General features: G+C 38.7%; 1 protein-coding gene across 9 annotated transcripts in view; it reads left to right on the forward strand.

The window, feature by feature from the left end:
- The window catches only part of RFFL (ring finger and FYVE like domain containing E3 ubiquitin protein ligase), a 45,421-nt gene that overhangs the window by 12,668 nt on the left and 11,276 nt on the right, over positions 1–21,477 (forward strand). For 4 of the 9 annotated variants that reach the window (XM_031967590.1, XM_031967589.1, XM_031967595.1 and 1 more), the window contains exon 2: positions 15,124–15,311. In XM_031967590.1, coding sequence (XP_031823450.1) covers positions 15,124–15,311 — 188 coding nt within the window. Of the gene's footprint in view, positions 1–4,834; positions 4,893–12,543; positions 12,754–15,123; positions 15,312–21,477 lie in introns of all 9 variants that reach the window. The other 5 variants (XM_031967591.1, XM_031967593.1, XM_023503600.2 and 2 more) reach the window with 3 other exon arrangements.

Raw genomic sequence — 21,477 nt, forward strand, 5'->3', positions numbered from 1 at the left:
TCTATCTATTGGCTTTTCCCCTTCTCCTTATATAGTCTCTGTCTTTTGGTGAGTTCATTAGTTCTTTTCTAGCCTCCTTCTGCTGATGACTTCCAGATCTGTATAAATCAGCTATAATCTTTTTTCTGACCTTCAGGCCTACATCAACTACCTTTCTGTGCCACTAAGAGTCAAGATGATTTTCAGCCATATCCTGCCCCAAGCACTTACTCTAGTTATATGATACAGGGCAAAGCATTAACTCCCCTCAGTCTTAGTTTCCTTATTTGTAAAATGAGGAGCTTGGAGTTGAAGCCTTCTAAGGGTCCTTTCAGCTCTAAATCTAGGATCTTATAATGTGAGGGTCTGATTTCCAATAGGATGTCCTGTAAGCATCACGAACTCAAAATTCATTCAGAATCGGAACTCACCTTTTCTTTAAACCCTCCCGTCCATCTAACTTCCTTATTTCTGTTGGAAATGCCATCATCCTTCCAGTTAGCCAAATCCATAACTCCAGAGACATCCTTAACGGGTTGGTTATTCTCTCACTCCCTCTCCTCGCCATTAAATTGCCCTGGCTTGTCTATTCTGTGTCTTCCTCAGACAACTCTTGCATTCTTTTTCACGAATGATTCAGGTCTTTATCACCCCTCACTATTGTAATAATTGCCTGATTAGTCGCCTCTCCTCTTACCAATCCCCTTTCCAGTCCGTCTTCTGTGCAGCTGTTAAATTATTATACCTGTCCAGATTTGACCATATCACCCACTTTCCCATCCCCCACACAAAGCTCCAGGGACTTTTTCCTGTTACCTCTAGACTTAAATGCATTGTGCTCTGTTTGGTGTCTAAAGAAAGCCCTTTTCTGTCTCCCTCCAGCTCAGCTCCTGAGGTTTGTTATACATTTTTGTCCTTCATCGATTCTCTGTTTTAGTTAGACTTGCCTCTTTACACCTTCCCTTTCATGACATTCCAGCTCTCTGCCTCATCTCTGCCTCCCAGAAGCCCTTGTTTTCCTGCTTAGCTCCAGTGCCACCTGGTTATAGGAAGCCTCTCCTGATCATCCAAATCGCTAGTGCATTACTATGTATCTGTTTGATATTACTGTTTCAGTGTATACAGCCCTAAGACTTTAAGCTTCTTGAGGGCAATGGATTTGATTTTTTTTTTTTTAAAAACATCTCCAGGGGTAACATCTGGCACTATCTTCTCAGTAATGTTGGGAGAGTGAGTGGTAGAGGCAGTGGTGAGGATTTGGGGAAAGTGAGTTGGGAAGGGTTGGAAGAACACTAGGAAATACGAGAGAGTTCCTTAACATGCTTGTTTTCCTTTTTTTTTTTTTTTTTTTAACTTGACAGAAGGTACTTGATAATTACCATCTTCAAATCCTGGCACTACCCATCCTTCCCCTTACTTGTGGATGAATGAATTGATGATCTTCTAGAGAATATTTTTAGTTGTTTATAGGAACCACATGACAGAGTGCAAGGGTATAATAAGTTGGTGAGGAATCAGAACAGTCATAATAAATTTTAAGTCTAAGGACTGGAAAAGTTACCAGTCTGTGGTTCTGTGCTAATGTGGCAAAACCATATTGACAGGGAAAAATCTTTGGTATAAAGGAGACTGAAGAAGGAAATACTGGAAATGGAGTGGGGAGGAATTAGGGAGAAGAGAGGATTTGAGAAAAAACAGAGTGGAGGAGGATACATTTAGAAGATCACCATTGAAAATACCATGGAATTGCTAAGCAGTAGCAGTGAGGGACAAATTGAAGTTAAAAAACCATCCATTTGTTATGGACTTTGCTATAACATTGGGTAGCCCTATAGCAAGAATGGAGAAAGCATATTATATTCTTATTTAGGGTTGGGAATTGGCAAAAGGGATGGCTCTTGATCTTGTTCTGGGGTCTTAACGAGATGATCGTTCAAAAGGAGAATGATGAGATGAATAGATAGAGTAGGGAGGCAAATAACACCAGAAGGGTATTGTGGTGGGTTTGGTAAACTGGGATAATGGAGCATTGGAAGGGCTGGAGGCTCAGGACAGATTCAAGGAAATAGAAGGTGCTAATTAGGTAACTAATCTGTGATGAGGCTTTCTTTTCTTGGACCATTGTTTCCTTATTCTGTAGCAAGTCAGTTCTTTTTATATCTTACTAGCCCATTTGTTATCCACATATCCCCTACAGCTGTTCCAAACCAGTCTTCCTATGACAACCTCTCCCTTTGCCTTCTCACTGTTCAGGACTTTGCTCTCTTTGTTTACTGAGAAAATTGAGGCTATTTGTATTTCACTCCATCCTCTCTCCCCTCCTCATCTCATATCACTTGAGAGAAATATTTCTCTGCTTTCTTCATTGAAGAGTTCCAGGGTAAACCCCTTTCCATATACCTTTCATCTCTTCCCTTCCCAACCCAGCCTAGGCAGCTAGGTGACGCTATGGACGCCCATAGTGCCTGCAGTTAGGACCTCCTCAATTCAAACAGATAATAATAGTGTCCACCTTCCAGGGTTGTTGTGAGCATCAAATGAGATAATATTTGTAAAGGGCACTGGTACACAGTAGGTGTTACATAAATACTTAATTCTTTTTCCTCTTCCCCTATCCGTCTTTTCCAGTAAATTGCCCCTTTCAGCCACCCCATAGAGATTGAATATGTGCAAAATAGAGCTTACCTCTCCCCCAGGAACCATACCAAAAGACAAGAAATCCATCCTCTTCCCTCTTCTAAACTTCTCCGCTCAGCCAGGATCTCGGTGATCTGTCCACTCTCATTCTCCAGATCTTGTTCTATCTCCATAATATCCTGGTCTGGGTGCTTTCCTCTCACAACCAGCATCCGGTACAGGTTCTCATCACCTCTCTACCTGCACTGCAGCAGTCACCTGTTAGTTGGACTCCCTGCCTCTTTATACCCTTCAGTCCATCCTACAGTCAACTACCAAAGGGATTTATTAAAACCCTCTAAGTCCATCAATTCCAGAGGCTCCCCATTACTGACAGGATCAAGTATAAAACCACCTTTTAGACTTTGGAAACCTTCCATTACTTGGTCTTTTCGTTCCTTACTCTTCTGGTTCAATCATAGCTGTCCTACTTGTTGTTCTTTGTACATGATTCTCCTTTACTAGTTGCCTCTCTAGACCTGGAATGCTTTTCAACGTCTTCTTCCTATCTTTCTTCAAAATTAAGTTCAGTCACCTTCTATGGAAGATCTGCAGGAGACAACTTGATGTTGCATGGACAGAGAATTGGTTCTAGATTCAGGAAAATCTAGTTCCGTTCCAGCCTCAGATACTTAGTAGCTTTGTGACCCTGAGCAAATCACTTGAATACTTTGCCTTGGTTTCTTCAACTTGTAAACTGGAAATCATAATATCATCTGCCTTGCAGGGTTGTTGTGAGAATCAGATAATACCTGGTACATAATAGGCACTGTATAATTGCTTATTTCCTGCCTCTTTCTCTTTCCTTACTGCCAATCCCTTTCCTATGAAATTACCTGCCATGTACAGTATAAATCATGCGCACACCTTTTCTGCTTTTTGTCTTCCCCATTCGAATGTGAGCTTTTTAGCCTCACTGCTTAGCCCAGTGCAGGGTGTTTAGTAAGAACTTAATAAATTCTTGTTGATTGATTCTCAGCTTCCTTTTTCCTCTACCTTGCTTGTTTGTCTTATTTAAATTTTTTTGTTTCTTCCCTTGAATGGATTCATCTATGTTTTGTACCCCCTTTTTGTGTTGATTTTGTTCCATTCTTTCCCTTTAACATTTGGTGGGTGGGAATACCACATGCTGGGAGTTAAATTTTATGTGACCATCTTATCTTCCTTTTGAGTCCTCTTACTGGTGTGGGAACAGTTCTGATTACATTACACAGCCTTAGAAAGCTAAGCAGCAGTTTTTGAGGCTCTCTTGCCTGCTGCTTCCATTTGAAAGTAAGTTTCAGATCCATTTAAAGGAATTAATGAGGAAAATCTTTTCATTTATTTTGAGGAAAGATCAAAGCTCTAGATTCACATTATAGGATACCTGAGGTGTCCCTTCTTGTCACCATAGTACAACAACAAGATAGTAGGGAAACTTGAACCATTAAAGTTGGCCCAGGATTATAGGATTTTTTCAAGCTGGTAGGGACTTTAGAGAGTATCTTCTCTAATGCTTTCATTTTGCATAAGAGAAACTGAAGATTACCTAAAGTTACACAGACACAGATGTTAGGTAGTTTAGGATTGATGAATTTCTTTCTTTCTTTCTTTTTTTTTTTTTTTGGCTCAGGATTTGCATTCCTCCTCAGAGATCTTAGCATTTTGGTCTTACAGGTTGCTTGTAGGTCACTTCAGTTCCAAGACTTGAAGATCAGTTGCCTAAATTATGCAGTGTGGTGTAAGAAAGCGATCTCTTTGGAGTTTTGCTTTAGGTGGAGGGAATGTTTCTTTCTGTTTGCTCTCTTCCATTATAGGTATCAGTTACATGATCTTTCCTTATTGGTGATCAGTCTTTTGTATAATAGAATGTCCAAAACCAATTCATTTGAGAAGTGGCCAAATGTGCAATTATTTAAACTTTGCAGAGTTTTCTTGTTTGCTTTTTGTAGCTTTACATTATAAATTTTTGCTTCAAATTTGTTTCTACCACCTGGGTATCATTTGCCACTATAGAGTAAGTATCAGAGTTGTATCAATCAGTCCAAAGTGACTGTTGCCACGAAGCCTGGATTTTCTGAAGTCTAGGAAACTTCTCTGAGATTTTGGGTTATTTTATAGGTGCCCATTATTCAAGACCAGCTGTAATCATTTTATGCTTAGTGAGGGTAATTCATCTTGTTCTCTTCTGTACAACTAGGAATCTAATACTTAAACTGCTTACCTAACTGGATGTGAGGAAGATCAAAAGAGATAAGGTATGTAAGAAAGGGTCAGGTAATTAAATGTTAGCTCTTGTTAACAACAGACATTAAAAGACTGTTCTGTAAGTCAGGTGTAAGTTAGTTGTGATAACATATGAGAAAGGATATGTGTTTGTTGTCCACTTCCTGATACTCAAGTTTTTTTGTTGGTTTAGGGAGCAATAGTGAAAGAGACTGCACTGCACAGAACAGGAAGTTGATTGCAAACAGGATATTCTGGTCTTCCACTGTACCTTGTGACCTTGAGCTTTAAAGCTTGGGGTAGTTGAAAGTAGAAAGCACTGTCTTGGATCTGGACTTATACAAATGCTATGATCTTTCAAGTGTGGAACAAAGCTTTGTGTGAATTTGACTCCACCCACTAAAGTCCAGGCCTTTCTCCTTTCAAAGAGTTAATTTCCTCCCCCCTAGCTATTACAGCATATTGCATCCATATGAATTGTAAAATGAAACCTTTGATGGTTGAACTGTGGCTTTGGGGAAGACAATCTTTTCTGGGCTATATGGTTTGTAACAGCAGAAGGAAATGTTAGACAACACTGGAAAATACAAATTCTTTACTATTCTAACTTTTTATATAGGTCCTTTAATTGGAACTTATTCTCTGTGCTTAGATTGGTGTGTGTTTGGGCACACTTCCAGAGCTTAACTACTATTTCCCTATAGAAATTCTTGGAAGATTGGCACCAAGATTTGATATGATGGTTATAATATTGAAATATACCTTGTTTCTGATAGACTGGTTCATTTGCTGTTCCCCGTTTATGACATTCTATATCTGGTATCTTTTGCCTTTGTTTGGAACCCACCCACCTCCTGACCTCTTTGTGAAGCCTTTCTTCAAGTGTCAGGAGATTTAGGCCTTTCCTAAGTGGTGAGGACTTCTCATTTGGAAGTGACTTTGTGCTTATTTTGCTTACAATTTGTATTCATTTATCTATTTTCTTATGCCCCTAATCACTCTATTGATATGGACAAGTAGGGAGGTCACAACTATTAGACAGTAATTGGTGGAGGAAAGGGAAGAGAAGCTTTGATGAGGAGAGTATTGGAAAACTGGGAGACTTGTGGAAAGCTATTGAGATAAATACCAAGGTTTGGTATCTAATCTCTAAACATTTTGCTTTCCTGTATTTGTTTTTCTGTTTTAGATGTAAAATTTCCTTTATATTAGTAAACTTAACATTAGTAAAAAAAAATCCTTATCTCAGTACTTGATCAAAGTAGTTGAAGAAATCCTTGATCCAATGAAGGTGATACAAAAAGCTGATGTCAGTCTTGGTTTAAGGAATCCCTGATCAATGCAAGGATTTGTTAATGACAGTGACTAAGCAGGTCTAGGAACTCAGAGGTGGGGCCTGATTTCGGACTGCAATCTGGACTATGGTCTTGTACATAAACTAGTGACATGGCTAGCCCAACAACTTCCGCCTCTATTAAATCAAAGGAAAGTGATGAAACTGCTGACGGTACCTTTCTGCCTCTCCTCTTAGATTTGGTGGTGATGTCACTAATGGGTTGATTTGATTGAGTTTTGTTCTTTGTACATTGTAGAGTTCAGAGCTTACAGTAAAACAGGAAGGAGACCTAAATTTGAAAGTCAAAATAGCTTCAATTCTATGGAGTTGAAAAATCATATTCTGCGACTTGGGGATGTTGTTAAATGATTGTGGATATTCAAAGGGTAAGAACAAAAGTGTGGACTTTGGAGTTTGGGGATCAAAATGCCAAGTAAAAGCTTCTTAAGTGGTGATCTGTCTGTTGTTTGACCTAAATCACAGAAGTTGAACCTAGTTTTAGTATTTATTAAGGATCTCCCTCCTGTATGTTTAGCATTGACTTCTTGATTAGTCCCAGTAAGGAAATGCTAGAAAACCTGTATTTAATTCTATGTCAAGTCAATAAGTACTTAACTATATGCCAGGCATTGGGCTAAACTCCAGTGACTCGAAGAAAGACCCTAGACTCTGCCCTCAAGAAGCACTTAATCCGCTGGGGGAAACAACATGCATCACTCTGTATAGGAAATGAGTATAGAGAGAAGGATTGACACAGAGAAGGCCCTAAGATAGACTTTTTTGTAGATATGCTACTTTAGCTGGGACTTGAAGGAAGGCTGGGAAACCAGGAAGTGTGGACACTGCTGGGAATGGTTCTGGGTACATCCAAGGACTTGTCTGTTCTCTATCCCTCTCTAAATTCAGGAGCAGAAAGGGATGAGACTGTACAGAAACTGGGGAAATCAGTAAGTAGAGATGGGATTCCCTTCAGGTTCTGCTAAAATCCTAGGAGGGAAGAGAGTCCCAGGAATAGAAGATAGTGAGAAAAAATTCCTGGAATCAGGAAATATGGACTGTTGTGTGTTCAGGGAGCAGTTCTTTTGATAGTAGAAAATATAACCTCCCTTCCTTCTTGTCCAACAGGTTGGATTTGGACCCTTTTTAGTCTTAATAGACTTTGTCAGGTAATTAAGCTACAGGTCTATTTATTCTTGGTCTTCAAGATTATTAGTTGGCTTCTCTTTGAACTGCTCTTTCCTGACTGAGTTAGTCCCCAGGGCAAGAATGACTAGGCTGGAATTAAATGTGTGGGCTTCTCTTTCACAGTGTTCAATCTGTTAGCTATTCTGAATCCTACCCAGATTAGAAGCTACCATATCATTTATCAGACCCGAGGGCAATATTTTGGCACAGTTCCATTGGTCAGAATTACTTTTTATTAAACTGTCTCTGGCAGCTATGGCAAGCCTCCTCATCTGTATTTGTCATAAACTAGGTGGAACAAGAGGGAATTCCTAATAATATTTACAATTCAGAGTGATTGTCCCCTGTAAGGGGGGCTCTGTTCCCCCTCCCCCCCCAATTTTTTTTTTTGCGTTTTTCTAGTGAAATTCTCGTTTTCCATAATCACATGGTTGGTATGAATATGCTGCTCTAGACTCAGGTATTTATTAGTGATTCTACTGCACGTTCCCCTATCCCCACCTTCTTTAGCCTACAAGGTAAATTGTAGGCTACCTTGTATTATTTTGTAAATACTTTATACAGATATAGAATATACTTAAGTGTTATCTCCCTTGCTAGAATGTAAGCTGCTTTGGATATACTGAATGGTTTAGTTCCTAGCTGCTACTGGAACAACATGTCCAAGCCCAACTTTGACATTTTAATGCTACTTTTTTTTTGCAAATGGATCTGTGGTTCCATCTTTGTACTGAGCTCCTAATGAAAAGTTCTATGGTGCAATTGATTACCCAGGGTACTGAGCATTTAAAACTTGTCTCAAGGTCACCCCCAGGCTGCTCAGGTCCTGGCAAAAGATCGGACTGGAACCAAGTCTTCCTGACTCCTTGGATGCTGCTTTTCTACTACTTTAAGAACTTAAAAGTCTTGTCATCATTCTTGTTGCAAATTCTTCCTGAGATGTTCTAGTATCAGATTTTTTTCTTCAAGAGTTTCATGATGGCTATAACACTGAGCAAACTAGATATAGTGTGGTTGGGAGTGGGATGGAGTTTAGACATAAATTTAGGTAATTGTCCTCTTATTATCATTAGCTACATGTCACAGATCACACAACTGTAATTGAGATATTGACAGTGAGAAAAATCCAATTTGAAACTGGTTTGGAAAACCATTGAGACAGAAACATTCTTTCTAAATGTCAATAGTTTTAAGGCTTTATCAATTTACATCATGGAGTTTTTATAGTGCTCTGTAAGTTGAAGTATTAGAAGATTAATTAGCATAGTCAGTGAAACAATCAGTAGTTTAAATCCAAGATCTCTAAGGAAAAATCTGCAAAGGCTCCACTATCCTCCAGACCTGGAAGTTCCCTTTCTTCTGTATATGCTACCCCCCCCCCCCCCGAATCTCTTGGGGGCTATCTTGGGCAGTAGTTTGCCCCACTATTATTGGTATTCTTGAAAAGTAGAAAATATTTGCATCCTTTGGTTGCTATTTTCTCACCTGGTTCTTTAGGTTAAAATGAAACTTGGATGCAAGCACAAATTATTCATTCATTCCCTAACTGTATCCATGTACCCCAATTCAGGGCTGTCTTTGAGGATGGAGTATCAGTTACCATTTAAAACCTTGTAAGTGCTTTCAACACCATGAACCAGCCTTGCAGAAATGTGCCTTGTTTATGTCCTGCCCATTCACCACTGCAGTGGTGGAGTTTATACTAATTCAAACCCTTCGGTCTGAGCACTTGTCTCCTTTATGACTAAGGTGCTCTATATTTTATGTTCTAAAATAAATATCTTTGAAATAATCTTAGCTTCACAAAGAACATGTTTCATTGCCTAGAATCCAGTAAGTTAAACTAGGTAGTTATTTCATGATTTACAATGTAATTTTCTTATTTGTCCCTACCATAGCAGTGTCATTTTTACTCTTATCCTTGTTATCTTTTAAATCTTCCTGGCCAAGATGGATAACAGGTTTACTGGAAAATTCTATTTGCCACTTTTAAGATTTGTTTTAAAATTAAACAGTTTTAGGTGCATTCTTGTGTCCTTATTAAATTTTCTTGTGAAATAAGTAAACCCCCAAATTTAGATGTTTAAAGCACCATGTATCGTAATATTTAAGTTCTCAAGCTAGGTAACAGTTTACTAGATGCTGCTGACTGTTTCTAGACCTTCATGCTGCTAAGTTCACAACACTGCATTGAAAGCATTTACAAATCTGATGGACTTTGGCCTTTATCCTTGAAGACAAGTGCTCAGTACTTCTGAATTCTTCCTGGGTCCATTTTTTCTCTTGATTCTTGATTGATTATATTTCCTGTTTTTAATAAAGGTACTTTAGATAGAGATTCAGTCTTAACATTCTCATTTTATAGGTAGAGAAGTTAAGGTCAGGCAGATCACTCAGAAGTGACTTGTTTAAGATTATCACATCATTGGTTATTGGCAGAATCCATCTGAAGGGGCCAGGTTTCCCGAATCCTATTCTGCTTCCATGAAAGTGGAGCCCAGGATTCCATACTGTCTCCATCTTGTAGTTTTAAGTGTATCATTCTTGATCCAGTAATGGTTTAAAGTGTAGAGTACTGAGTTTACAATCAGGAGTTCGGATCTAGCTTGATACCTCCAGCTGTGTGACACTGGGCAAGTCCTTAACTTCTGCCTACCTTTTCTCATCTGTAAATGGGAATTATGTTGCAGGGTTGTTGTAAGCATCAAACGAAATAATATCTAGAAAGCACTTAGCCCATAATAAGAGCATATAAATGTAAGTTAGTATTACTTTGTTTGTGAAGAGGAGCAACCAGAAATTCTTCTGTCTCAGAGCCTGAGACCATGAACATGAAAACCTTTAAACCATATCGAGATTTGGATGGATAAACTGCACTCGGTAATTGTTAGCATTGTTTCTGGCTACATATTCAGCCCTGATTTAAATCTTACCCTTCAATATCTCTTCCAGTCTTTCTGGTAACACCTAAAGGCCCTCATCCTGCAGGTTGATAGTTATTGATTTTCAGGTGGAGACACCATTTGTCCCTACCCTGCCCCTATTTGGGACAATTTTTTTTTTACCTTCTCACCACCTTTTCCCACTTTGATTTTTCATATTTGTTTTCCTTTGCTTCTGGTTTTTTGTTTTCTATCCTATAAAGGTCATGTCACTTGATTGCTATTTTGTTCTACCCACCATTTTTGGGATTTCCCAGTCCCAAACTCCCCTTTCTGGTTACCAAACCCTTATATCAGTTGTCTTCCTTATTAAACAATAATTTTTTTTGTGGAACAGGCACTGCCTTTCTGTATGTATGTCCCCAGTATAGTTCTTGTCACATAGTGAGTACTTAATAAATTCTCATTCATTCATTCATGTTAACTCGAACCTTGCAAGTCTTTCTTACTCTGAATTTATGCTGTTTTATTGGACATAGTGAGTACTTAATAAATTCTCATTCATTCATTCATGTTAACTCTAACCTTGTAAGTCCTTCTTACTCTGTATTTATGCTATTTTAATATTAGACTGGCTTAAATACTAAAATTTAAACTATCCTTTAAGAGAGTTATTTACAACAAAAACAATTAGCATGCTTTTTTTTTTTTTTTTAAACTTCTCAATATATATCATTACTTAAAATTATTTCCAAGGAATTTAGCTAAACTGTTTTGATAGGTTATTCAGGGCACTTGATTGCAGTCATTATAGTTACAACTCTGATTTACTTTTTTGAGGGTACCAGACAAGATGAAGGACATTCTATATGAATGAGGCACAGTATGCTTCTCTGTCTCTCCTCATAGCAGCATAAATACTTTTAACTGCTCCTGGAAAGTATTAGTGAGAATAGGAAAAGCTGCCCTAAGTAAAATACTGAAATCCTTAGGAGTTCCATACTCTTTAAGTAAAAAAGCTAGTTTATGTCAGTAATGTGATTCTTTGAACTTTGGGTCATTTTAATTAGATTTTGCAAAAGACTAAAACACTATTGAGGCAATATATATATATTTTAAATTTCATTGGTTTAGGAAGATTCCAGATGATGAAATTCCTTCTATCAAGAAGAGATGTTCCCAGCAAAGTAGATGTATGTACATGGATGGATTACACGGTATAGAAGAACCGTGACAATTTAAAGCAGTTAACTTTGAAATAGACAAGACTTCAACTGTGGAGAGTTAGCTGATTCTTTGTGTTGTGCTTAATTGGAATGAGCTTTTCCAAGTAGTAATGCAAATTAGCACCAGAATTTACTAGGCATTAAAAAAAAAATCCTCCTTTCCCTGGAAGCACTTTAAATATTGCTAATTGCGTTTATATTATTTGCCCTAGGCAAGTAGGCCAAAATTTTTTATAGAAGTTGATCTTTTGTGGCAGGGAGAGGCCCACTTCTGACATCCTGAATGTAACTAGGACTTAATGCACCCCACCTGCAGTAGAGAATTCATCCTACCCAGTTGTTAACATTTTAATTTTCCTTTTGAGCAGGTGAACGTGAATATTGAGAAAATGGATATAATATGTAACATATTGGTCCTACTTGCCTACCAGGAACTGGTTTACAAAATCCTTCCCCTCATCTTTTCCTTTTTAAGATAAATACAAGGCTAGAGACAAGGTGATTTAAAAACCATGGCGAGTGTCAGAGCACCCTGGCCACTTTTGATTACTTAATAGGAAATGAAAGCCCACCTTTTTTTGAAAAACTTGCTGAAAATTGGTAGGAAATTTTTTTTTCCAAGATCACTCACTAAGGGGATTGAATACTGGAGACTTTTATTTGATCATATTCAAAATTTCTTAGGAAGGATCCTCTTCTCATAACCGATCTTGCATTTGAGAGGTTCTGCTGCCTGGGACAACCCTTGTAAAATGGAAACATTGAGTAGGACTGAGAAATAAAGGCTTGTCCGTGAGCTAAAGTGTCTGTTTGATGCTGCATGGCCTAGGGTTTTACCGCAGGCACCCCCAGATCTAGTTTTGGATTTGGTTTAGGATTTCTTGAGGCCTCCAGAATAGATTCTGAATAAATTCCGTTTTGCCTTGATCGATTAGCTAGCTGGCCTCCCCAGGTGCAGGACTGTGCTGAATTTGATAGACAGCGTGAGGAATTAGTTGGAGATTAAAGGTCCAGAGCACTAAAAGCTCTCTCCTTTCCATCCGTTCTGCATCAGTGAGGAATGGGGAGAAGCAGATCTTCATCTGAACTCTTCAGACAGTGCCAGCTTCTTCCCCAGGAGCCCACCATGGTGTTGAGTAACAACTAGAGGAGCCTTTTCTTCCAGAGATACTCCGGAAGTGATCCTGAGCTCGAGTTGAGACAGAGCTGGCCATAGTGCCGAGAATTGAGAGGTGATTCTCCAACTCCAGCCAGAACAGAGCCTGTAAGCCAGAGAGGATGATAGTTTAGTAATGAATTAAGAAATGTGTAGAGCTCACTAACTTGCTTGTCTAATTGAATTCTGTAGCCATATTCCTAGCCTTGACTCTTCTGATGAATAGTGTTACCATATAAAAGTAGAAAGACTTATTTCCCCTTTTTTTTCCCATTCAAAATTTTAGGCAAAATTAAATTTAAAATTTATCTTGTTATCTTGGGATAGACTGGGGAGAGAGTGAGATCATACCTCAAGTGGCCCAAGATTATTTACATTTTAAAATTCTAAACTTTTCTCTATTTTTCTGTGCCTCCAAAGGCCAGAAGCTTGTGACTCTTTCTCTCTTGATTTACTCTGTGATGTTGGTCAAATTAAAGGATAAATTAGGACCTTCAACTGTCTGGGCCTTCCCAAATTCTCATGGGAAGAGAGGATTGTTAAAAATACATACATCCGTAAATAATAGATTTATGATTATTTTGAGGGAGAGATGTTGGTTTTACTCGATGTTCCAGGGGCCTGAAATCGAAAGATTTCTGCCAATACTGTTTGCACAGTATTTCTTTTAGAGCCCCATGTCTAAGTGAAGCTGTATTATTTATCTGACAAGGCAAATAAGATAAATTAGATGGGTGCCTTCTTGGGGTTTAATCAATTAAAACAAATAGAACTGAGCCAGGAGAAAGTGCTTGGGATTATAAAAGATTATTTATTGAACATTAAATATTAAATAGATCCTTAAATAGTTAAGCTTAAACATTTGCACTTTGTGTAGTTGGTTTTATAGGAGCTATAATATATGCCTTAGAAATAGAGGGACTTGATTTTATATCTTTGCATTTCTTTTAGTTGGGGGCAACAATACATTGTCCATAACAGACATTTTAAAAGTCTTTGAATAAATGAAGATGAGTTTTTTTTTTTACTGTTGAGGTAAAAACTCTATTTCTTTTGTGTGGATTAGTTTCAAGCAATAAAGTATTTAATTTTTAACCTCCAATAACAAAAGCCTTTATTGCCTCTGTTAGTCCACCAAGAACATGCAATCTTTGTATCACATGACATGGTGAAAGTTAGATTTAAATGGACTCTCCTGTAGCTGTTTAGGTTGCTCTGAAATACTGATTAGATCTGGAAGTACTTGTAGAGCAGGTGAGTAGAAATCAAGGGATCAGATTGTATAGTCTTTTTTCAGAGCTCCAGGTTCCCACTTGTGAATGGGGTATATAATCCCTGGTCTCTCAATAAAGTTATTGTGATGGAGAAACTGTGCATTTGGACAGAAATGGCCCTATTTTCTCCTTTTAAAAAAAAATTATCTTTCATTTTTATATCATCTTCATTTTTAAATATCTTTTCCCCCTCTTCCCTACCCTAGTATCTCTTGTAACAAAGAATCAAAAAGAAAAAAAAAATAAAGTCAAGGTATTCTAATCAGAGGCCAATATGAACCAATTCTGAGAGTATATACAGTGTTCTACTCCCCTACCTCTTCTCAGAAAGGAAGGAAGTACATTTTTCCCCTCACTTATTCTCAGGGGTCATGTTTGGTCATTATAATTTCAGTGTTCATTTGGGGTTTTTTTCTTTTCTGTTTACATTGTTATAGTCATCATGTATATTTTAAAGATAATTTATATATATATTTTGCTCTGCAATTGGAGTTGAGTGACTTACCCAGGGTCTCACAACTAGTAGGTGTCAAAAGTCTGGGGACTAATTTGAATGTAGGTCCTCCTGATTCCAGAGCTCTCTCCATGATATCACTTAACTGCCCCTTAGTTTTATATACTTTATTATATACTTTATTCTGAACCATTTCACTTAAGTTTCTTTCTCTGAATCATCCTTCATATTTGTCACTTCTTATAATGTAATAATATTCAGATATATTCATACCACAGTGTGTTTGGCCATTCCCCAATTGATTGAAAAGCCTCTTATTTTAAAAATAAAATGTCCTGTAAAATATTTTGATTCATACTTAAAATGTTACTTTGGTTTTATTGTTAGTGGAAAATTTTATTACAGTAGAGTTTTTTTTAGGGATTGACAGTCTTTGATAAATGGGATGCCAAGTTAATGACTCCCCTCTAATTTGACATGAGGCTGGTGTGGTGGTGGTGGGATATTAATGACTTTTAGTGATTGTAATGTCATGATGAGAATGACTAGATGATAGTAGCAGCCATTGAAAACTCTGGCTTGTGTGCCATTCTTGTGAAGCGGCCATATTAAAGATAAGCCCAGCGGGTCCTGGAGGTAGTCCTCCAACTGCCCTGATTTTGTGTCATTAACTCTAGTCCTAGAGAATGCAACAATAGATGCCACATGTTAATTCTGCTGTTTCATTTTTTTTTTTCCATCTTAAACCAGGTTTTACCATGTGGGCAACTTGCTGTAACTGGTTCTGTCAGGATGGACATTCTGAGGAAACTCAGCAGGCCCAGGGAGCCAGAACACAAGCCTATTCCAACCCTGGGTACAGCTCCTTCCCTTCTCCTACCAGCTCTGAACCTAGCTGCAAGAACTGTGGGACTCACTTTGGAAGCACAACTAGGAAAGTAAGCATCAAGCTCTCTTCCTCCTCCCCCTTTTCTCCCCTTTTGGCTACTCTGTCACTTTGCTGTGCCCTTGGACAAATCGGCCAAGCTCGTGACTCCTCTTTGTAAATTGCTATTGTTGTTAGTCCTTCATTCTCTAGGAGGACTGTGGCATCAGGGAGGGATGCCATGACTTGCAAATGAATTGGATTTAAATGAGGGAGGGCTGTGGAGGTCACCTGCCTCACTGTCTCTTCCTCGGCCATCTGGGACCAGTGGCCAGACATAAATCAGGACAACTGGAGATGGCCCTGGATGTAATGGAAAACCTTGGTCTTTTCAAGTTAAGGTCGTTCCCAAGTCTCAGTTTGACTGAGGCAATGCCCATTCAGTGATTTAGATTAGGTAAGAAATGAGGCAAAGAAAAACAAACGTGTTTTAATTTAATTTAAAAGAAAAATCGGTCTGAGAGAAGACTCTTTCTGGCCAAAACAGAAACAATTGCTCTTTACATTCACTTTGAGCCATCTGGGCCCAAACAATGACCTAGTGAGGCTTGTGCTGGGACCTATTGTTGGCCAGTAAATGAGAGCCAGAGTCATTTGGGTTTAAGGCTTGGTTCTTAAGAAATGTAGTGCTTAGCAAGATATCTTGGGCACAGCTTCCATAAGAAATGGTTTATGGCTGTGGGCTACCAATCTGCTGATGCTGCATGATCAAGGGTTCCCAGGGGCCAAGAGTTAGAGGAACAATAGGAAGAAGACCCCGACCCTTAGAAGTGGTTTTCAGAACCCACTCATAAAAGAAGATGGAGGTTTGGGTGCTGAGAATACCCCTTATTTTTCCAATTTAAGGCTTGTGGAGGATTGGAACTTTTAGTCCTGGACATGAATATGAGTAGGAGGTTGGGCAAAAAAACCCCAGAATACTATATGGTCATTCTTTTAAAAGCTGTCATCCTGAGAGGATGCTTCATGTTGACAAATGTCCCTTTGTGTCATGATGAAGGATCCTAGTTTGTTGTTTGAATCAGTTTTGGAAGCAGAGATCTGGTTAGAGGACATATAATCAGACTCCTAGCTGTTACCATCTGACAGAAAAGCTCTTTGGTCCAGAGAGCAATAATGGAAAGTTTTTCTATGTCCAACAAGTTCCTTCTGGGATTTTCAAGTAGCTCCTTGTCCTTTTGTTAAACTCATTCTCTCAGGGATGATTAACTGGGTGCAGAAGCACAGTGCTTACCTGGGACGGGGAAGATAATATTTGGCTTAAAAATGGGCTCTGGCCTCATGAAATTTACGATGTAGGAGGGGATTTCAAGACCAAGGTAAGGGAATGACTAATAATTCAGTAGATCTGAGCTCTTGTTGTCCATACAGAATTCTTCCTTTCATTATAGGTAGTCTTTAGGAAGTTTCAAATGAGTCTTCTGTATGGTTTAGGGTAATAAAAGTCATCACTAAGTGAATGGAATATCAGAGCAGACTAAGGAGGGGGGGGGAGGAAGAACATTATAAGCACCATATGAATGGGGCAAAAAAAGAGTAAGTAGCACCAAGAACAGTTTCCTTTGCAACATTGATTATCTGGAAGAAGTATGAGACAAAGTGGGAGAGAGGGAGTATGGTGGCAGCAAGTTATGGAGAGCTTGCAGGCTGGGGAAAGGACAGGGAACCAGTGCAGATTCTTGTGTGGAAAAGTGACAAAAGATAAATACATCAGTTAATGAGATAGTGTGGCAATAGTAGGTGAGGGAAGGGGAAGCAGTGGGAAGAGGAAGATGACAGGATCGGAGGGAGAAATTTGGGAGCAAGCCACATCAAAGTTAGCATACCACAATTTACAAGACCACTTTGATATTCATTATCTTGTGTTATTTAATTTACCAAAACTCTGTGACTTAAGTGAGACAATCATTATTTTCATTTTATAAATGAGAAAACGGTGACTCAGGTTAAGCAATTTGTCAAGGTCATGACTGCCTGGTGGCTCAGTGGGCAGTGGATAGTGTTTGGGGTCTAAAGTAGGAAGACCTGAGTTCAGATGTGGCCTCAGACATGTAGTAGCTGTGTGATGCTGGGCAAATCACAGTTAACCTTGGCTTGCCTCTTTATCTGTAAAATGGGGGTAATAACAGCACTTAAGTTTCAGGATTATCATGAGAATCAAATGAAATAATATTTTGTACCTAGCCCAGTGTCTGGCACATAGGAGGCCCTATATAAACATTAGCTTTATGATGATGGGGATGATGACAATAACTGGTAAATGGTAGCACCATGACTACCAGTTTGATCTCCATGACTTCCTAGTCAGGTGATCTTGCCATTATACCACTCTGCTTTTCTACTCTAGGCCACAGATGATATGAAAGTGAGTGTTAGTGAGCTGAAGAGGGCAGAGAGCAGGCTGAACCTTGAGAAACGCCCACTGTTATAAGGGTGAAAGGACGGAAAGGGAAGCAGTGGAGGGGAATTAAAAGGAATGTTCTGAGAGGTAGGAAAGAAAAAGGCTAGGGATTCCTTCAGAAAGGATAGGGATTGTTCCACCAGGGTCAGATGTTGTACAGGTCACTAAGATTGCGAGGTGAGACATGGGCTTTTGTCTTGATAGGTAAGTTAGCTGGTGATGTAAGACTTTTTGTTCAAGTATGGCTTCCAGTGAAGATGTGGAGGCTCTGGGGGCTTAGAATAAAGGCAAAGGGAGGAAAATGGGGAGCAGGCCTAAGTAAGGAGATCACTATGTGCAGAATTTTGAGAGAGAAAAAAAGTCAGGTTTATGGAGGTATGGGACAGCTTTTAGGGAAAAGATTTTCAAGGGCATGACTACGTCTATTTTAGGCTCCTTGAGGATGGGAGTTTTAGTTTTCTCTTTGTATGCACAGGTTCCTGATAATGTTTATCAGATTGGTTGTTTGAAAGCAGGGTAGGTCCCTAGAGAGAAGGACTGAAGTTGAATCAGAGTAAGGCAGGACAAGGTTCTGGAGGAGGAGTTGGGAGGGGATGGATTGGAAGGACATGTTGAAGGATTTAGGAACTTTGCCATGGAATAGGGACTGCTTATTTTTTTGAAGGTGGATATGCTATGATTCATATTTGAGAGGGAGAAGGTAGATCAGATGATCTAAATTTAATTTTTCAAGGAAAAGATGGGACTCGTTCTTCAAGAGGGTTTTGGAGTGAAATGAAAGGCTTTAATTAAAAGAATTACAATCAGAGAGTTTGGTGCATGATGCGGCATCACTTCAAAGTCGTGAGCAGATAGGAAGGATGCAGCCCAGGTCACACTATCTTTCTGACCTGCCTTGTCCCAGGATATTCCCCTTTCATGAATTTTAAATATAGGCTTACCTTTGAACCCTGTCCTTTTTGTCTGCCAGGCCCTTGAACCTTCTTGGCTTCAAAGGTCTGCAGCATCCGATCCTCTGTGGTGCTGGCAACTCGGCTCCACAGGAGGATGGGGAGACCCTGTGTCAGCTTTACTTTCCCTTCCTACTCTCTGACCTCAAGCCATGAGCATTTCTGGCTCTGAATCTTTTGAGATTTAAGTATTTTCTTAGGATTTGTTTATAAGGCAAAAGGAAAATTTAGTAGGACCAGATAAAAGTGTAAATAATGAGATTTGATAGTACATAATTTATTCCCTCTATATCTGCTCACTGTTCTCTGAGCTCACCTGATTTGCTCTAAGCCTAGAATGTCACTTTTGGTAGCTCACTGTCTACAAGAGCTTCTTCTTCTTCTTTTTTATTATTATAGCTTTTTATTTATAAGATATGCATGGGTAATTTTTCAGCATTGACAATTACAAAACATTTTGTTCCAATTTTTCCCTTCCCTCCACCCCCTCCTCGAGATGGCAGATTGACCAATACATGTTAAATATGTTAAAGTATATGTTAAATGCAATATATGTATAAGTGAAGGACAGAGCTTCTTAAACTGAGTTGGTGATATGTTCCACTGGACTCTTTAGATCAGATCCATTCCATTCTGTGATTCCTAGCTTACTCTTAGTCCATAAAGAAGCCTCTACATGGCATGGAGTGGGATTTTGTTGCTGCAACCATAGAGGCCTATCATTTTACTAATAAAAGTGCTTAAATTCTTTTAATATTTTATTTTTTCCTCAATTACATGTAGAACAATTAACATTCGTTTTTAAAACTAAGTTCTAGATTCTCTCCCTCCCTCTCTTCCTACCTTTTCTTCCATTGAGAAGACATATGTAAAATTACTCAAAACATTTCCATAAAAGTCATGCTGTAAAAGTCCCCCCCCCAAAAAAAAACCCAAAAAAAAACCAAAACTCCTCAATAAAAATAAAATAAAAAGATACAACTGATTGTGTCTTTCTCTGGGTGTGGATAGCATTTTTCATCATAAGTCCTTCATAGTAGTCTTGGATCATTTTATTGCTGACAATAGCAAAGTCACTCACAGCTGATTATCCCACAACATTGCTTATTACTTTGTATACTGTACATTTTACTTTGCTTGAGCTGATGGAGGACTTTTTCAAGTTTTTCTGAGAGCATCTGCTTATTTCTTATAGGATAATAGTATTCCATCGTAATCACATACCACACTTTATTTAGCCAGTCCCTAATGATGGACATCCTCTCAATTTCCAATTCTTTGCCCTGAGTAAAAAACTGCTATAAATATTTTTTGCATATATAGGTCCTTTTCCTTTTTTTTTTTTTTTTTTTTTTAAATCTTGTGATACGTGTTGAGTAGTAATATTACTAGGTAAAAGTGTATGCATGATTTTATAACAAGAACCTATATTCTAAAAAGGGGAGGCAGCATACTTATATTTATAAAGCACATTTGGGGTAACGGTGGTGGGTAAGCACTTCGGGCAGTTGGGGAAACAAGAAAGGCCTCATTTCAAAGGTAGTATTTGAGCTGAGCCTTGAAAGAAAATTGATTCCAAGAAGTGGAACTGTAGAGGGAGAATATTCTAGGAAGGAGGAATAGCAAAGATTACAAAGAGTTTCTTATATAAAGAATAGCAAGTATTGCTAGACTATAAAAGGTGGGGAAGAAATAAAATAATGCATATTAAAGCTGAAAAATGATACAAGGAGCCCAGGTTTGTGAGGAGCTTTGAATGCCAAAGAGAAGAGTTTCTACTTCTATAAGAGGCAATGAATAGAGAGATACTGAAATTTATTGAATAGGAGATGAGAGAGTGACATAACATGTATTTTTCCCTTTAAGAAGATCACTGTGGCAGTAATGTGGAAAATGGATTAGAACTGGGGAAAGACAAGAAGCAGGAAAATCAATTGGGAAACCATTTCACTAGTCCAGGCAAGAGATGATAAGGATCTGAATGAAGGTGGTGAGGCTGAATGTATAAGTGGAAGAAAGTCTAAAAGGGGTTGTGGAGTTAGAAACTGCAAGAAATGTGCCAACAAGTGTTGGATGTGTGAGGGCTAAGAGAATGAGTCACTGATGATACTGATCCTGAGTATTGGGAAGGATGGCAGTGCCTTGGACGTAAATTGAGTGGTTAGAAAAAAGAGTAGCTTTGGGAGGAAGGAGAATGAGCTTTGAGTTGAGGTAGCAGCCCAGGGGTCTTCCTTAAAGGCATAGGTGCTTACTGGAGATTTAAATGAATGTATGTAGTAGGCCTGAATGGAACTGAGTAAGTGGGTTGAGGGTCTGTGTTGGCTGTTTGGTAGAGGAATTGGCAACAATGGTTTAATCTCCTGTCTCTCTTCCCCCTCCCCCAAAGTGACTTTCCCTTCTTTTTCTTAGCAGCGTTTTATTGATGCTTAACATTTTAGTTAAGTACTCTTGGCAGTTTCATAGAAACATTTATTGAGATAATTTATCTTCCAGCCACCTTGCCTCTCACTTGTTTTGAGCAGATTGTAGTGTTTACATGTAAGTCAGTGTTTCCTGTGCTAATTCTACCTATATTTGTTGACAGATTACTTTTTTAAACCTTTTTTTCTCCTTTCCTGTCTTTTTGGACTAGGATTTTAGCTTCAGGCATTTCTTACTCATTTATGATGCATCTCAGAAAGCTACTTATTCAGAATCATCCCTGGTGTGCTGGGTACATGGGTAGCTATAGCTCAGATTTAAATGATGCTGTCTTTGCGTTTTGATCTCATACCTAACAAGCCAAGTACATTTGGAGAGAAGACTCTGAGACCACTGGGAACTTCACT

This window comes from Sarcophilus harrisii, chromosome 4 (genome assembly GCF_902635505.1).
Source record: "Sarcophilus harrisii chromosome 4, mSarHar1.11, whole genome shotgun sequence".
Taxonomy (NCBI): Eukaryota; Metazoa; Chordata; class Mammalia; order Dasyuromorphia; family Dasyuridae; genus Sarcophilus; species Sarcophilus harrisii.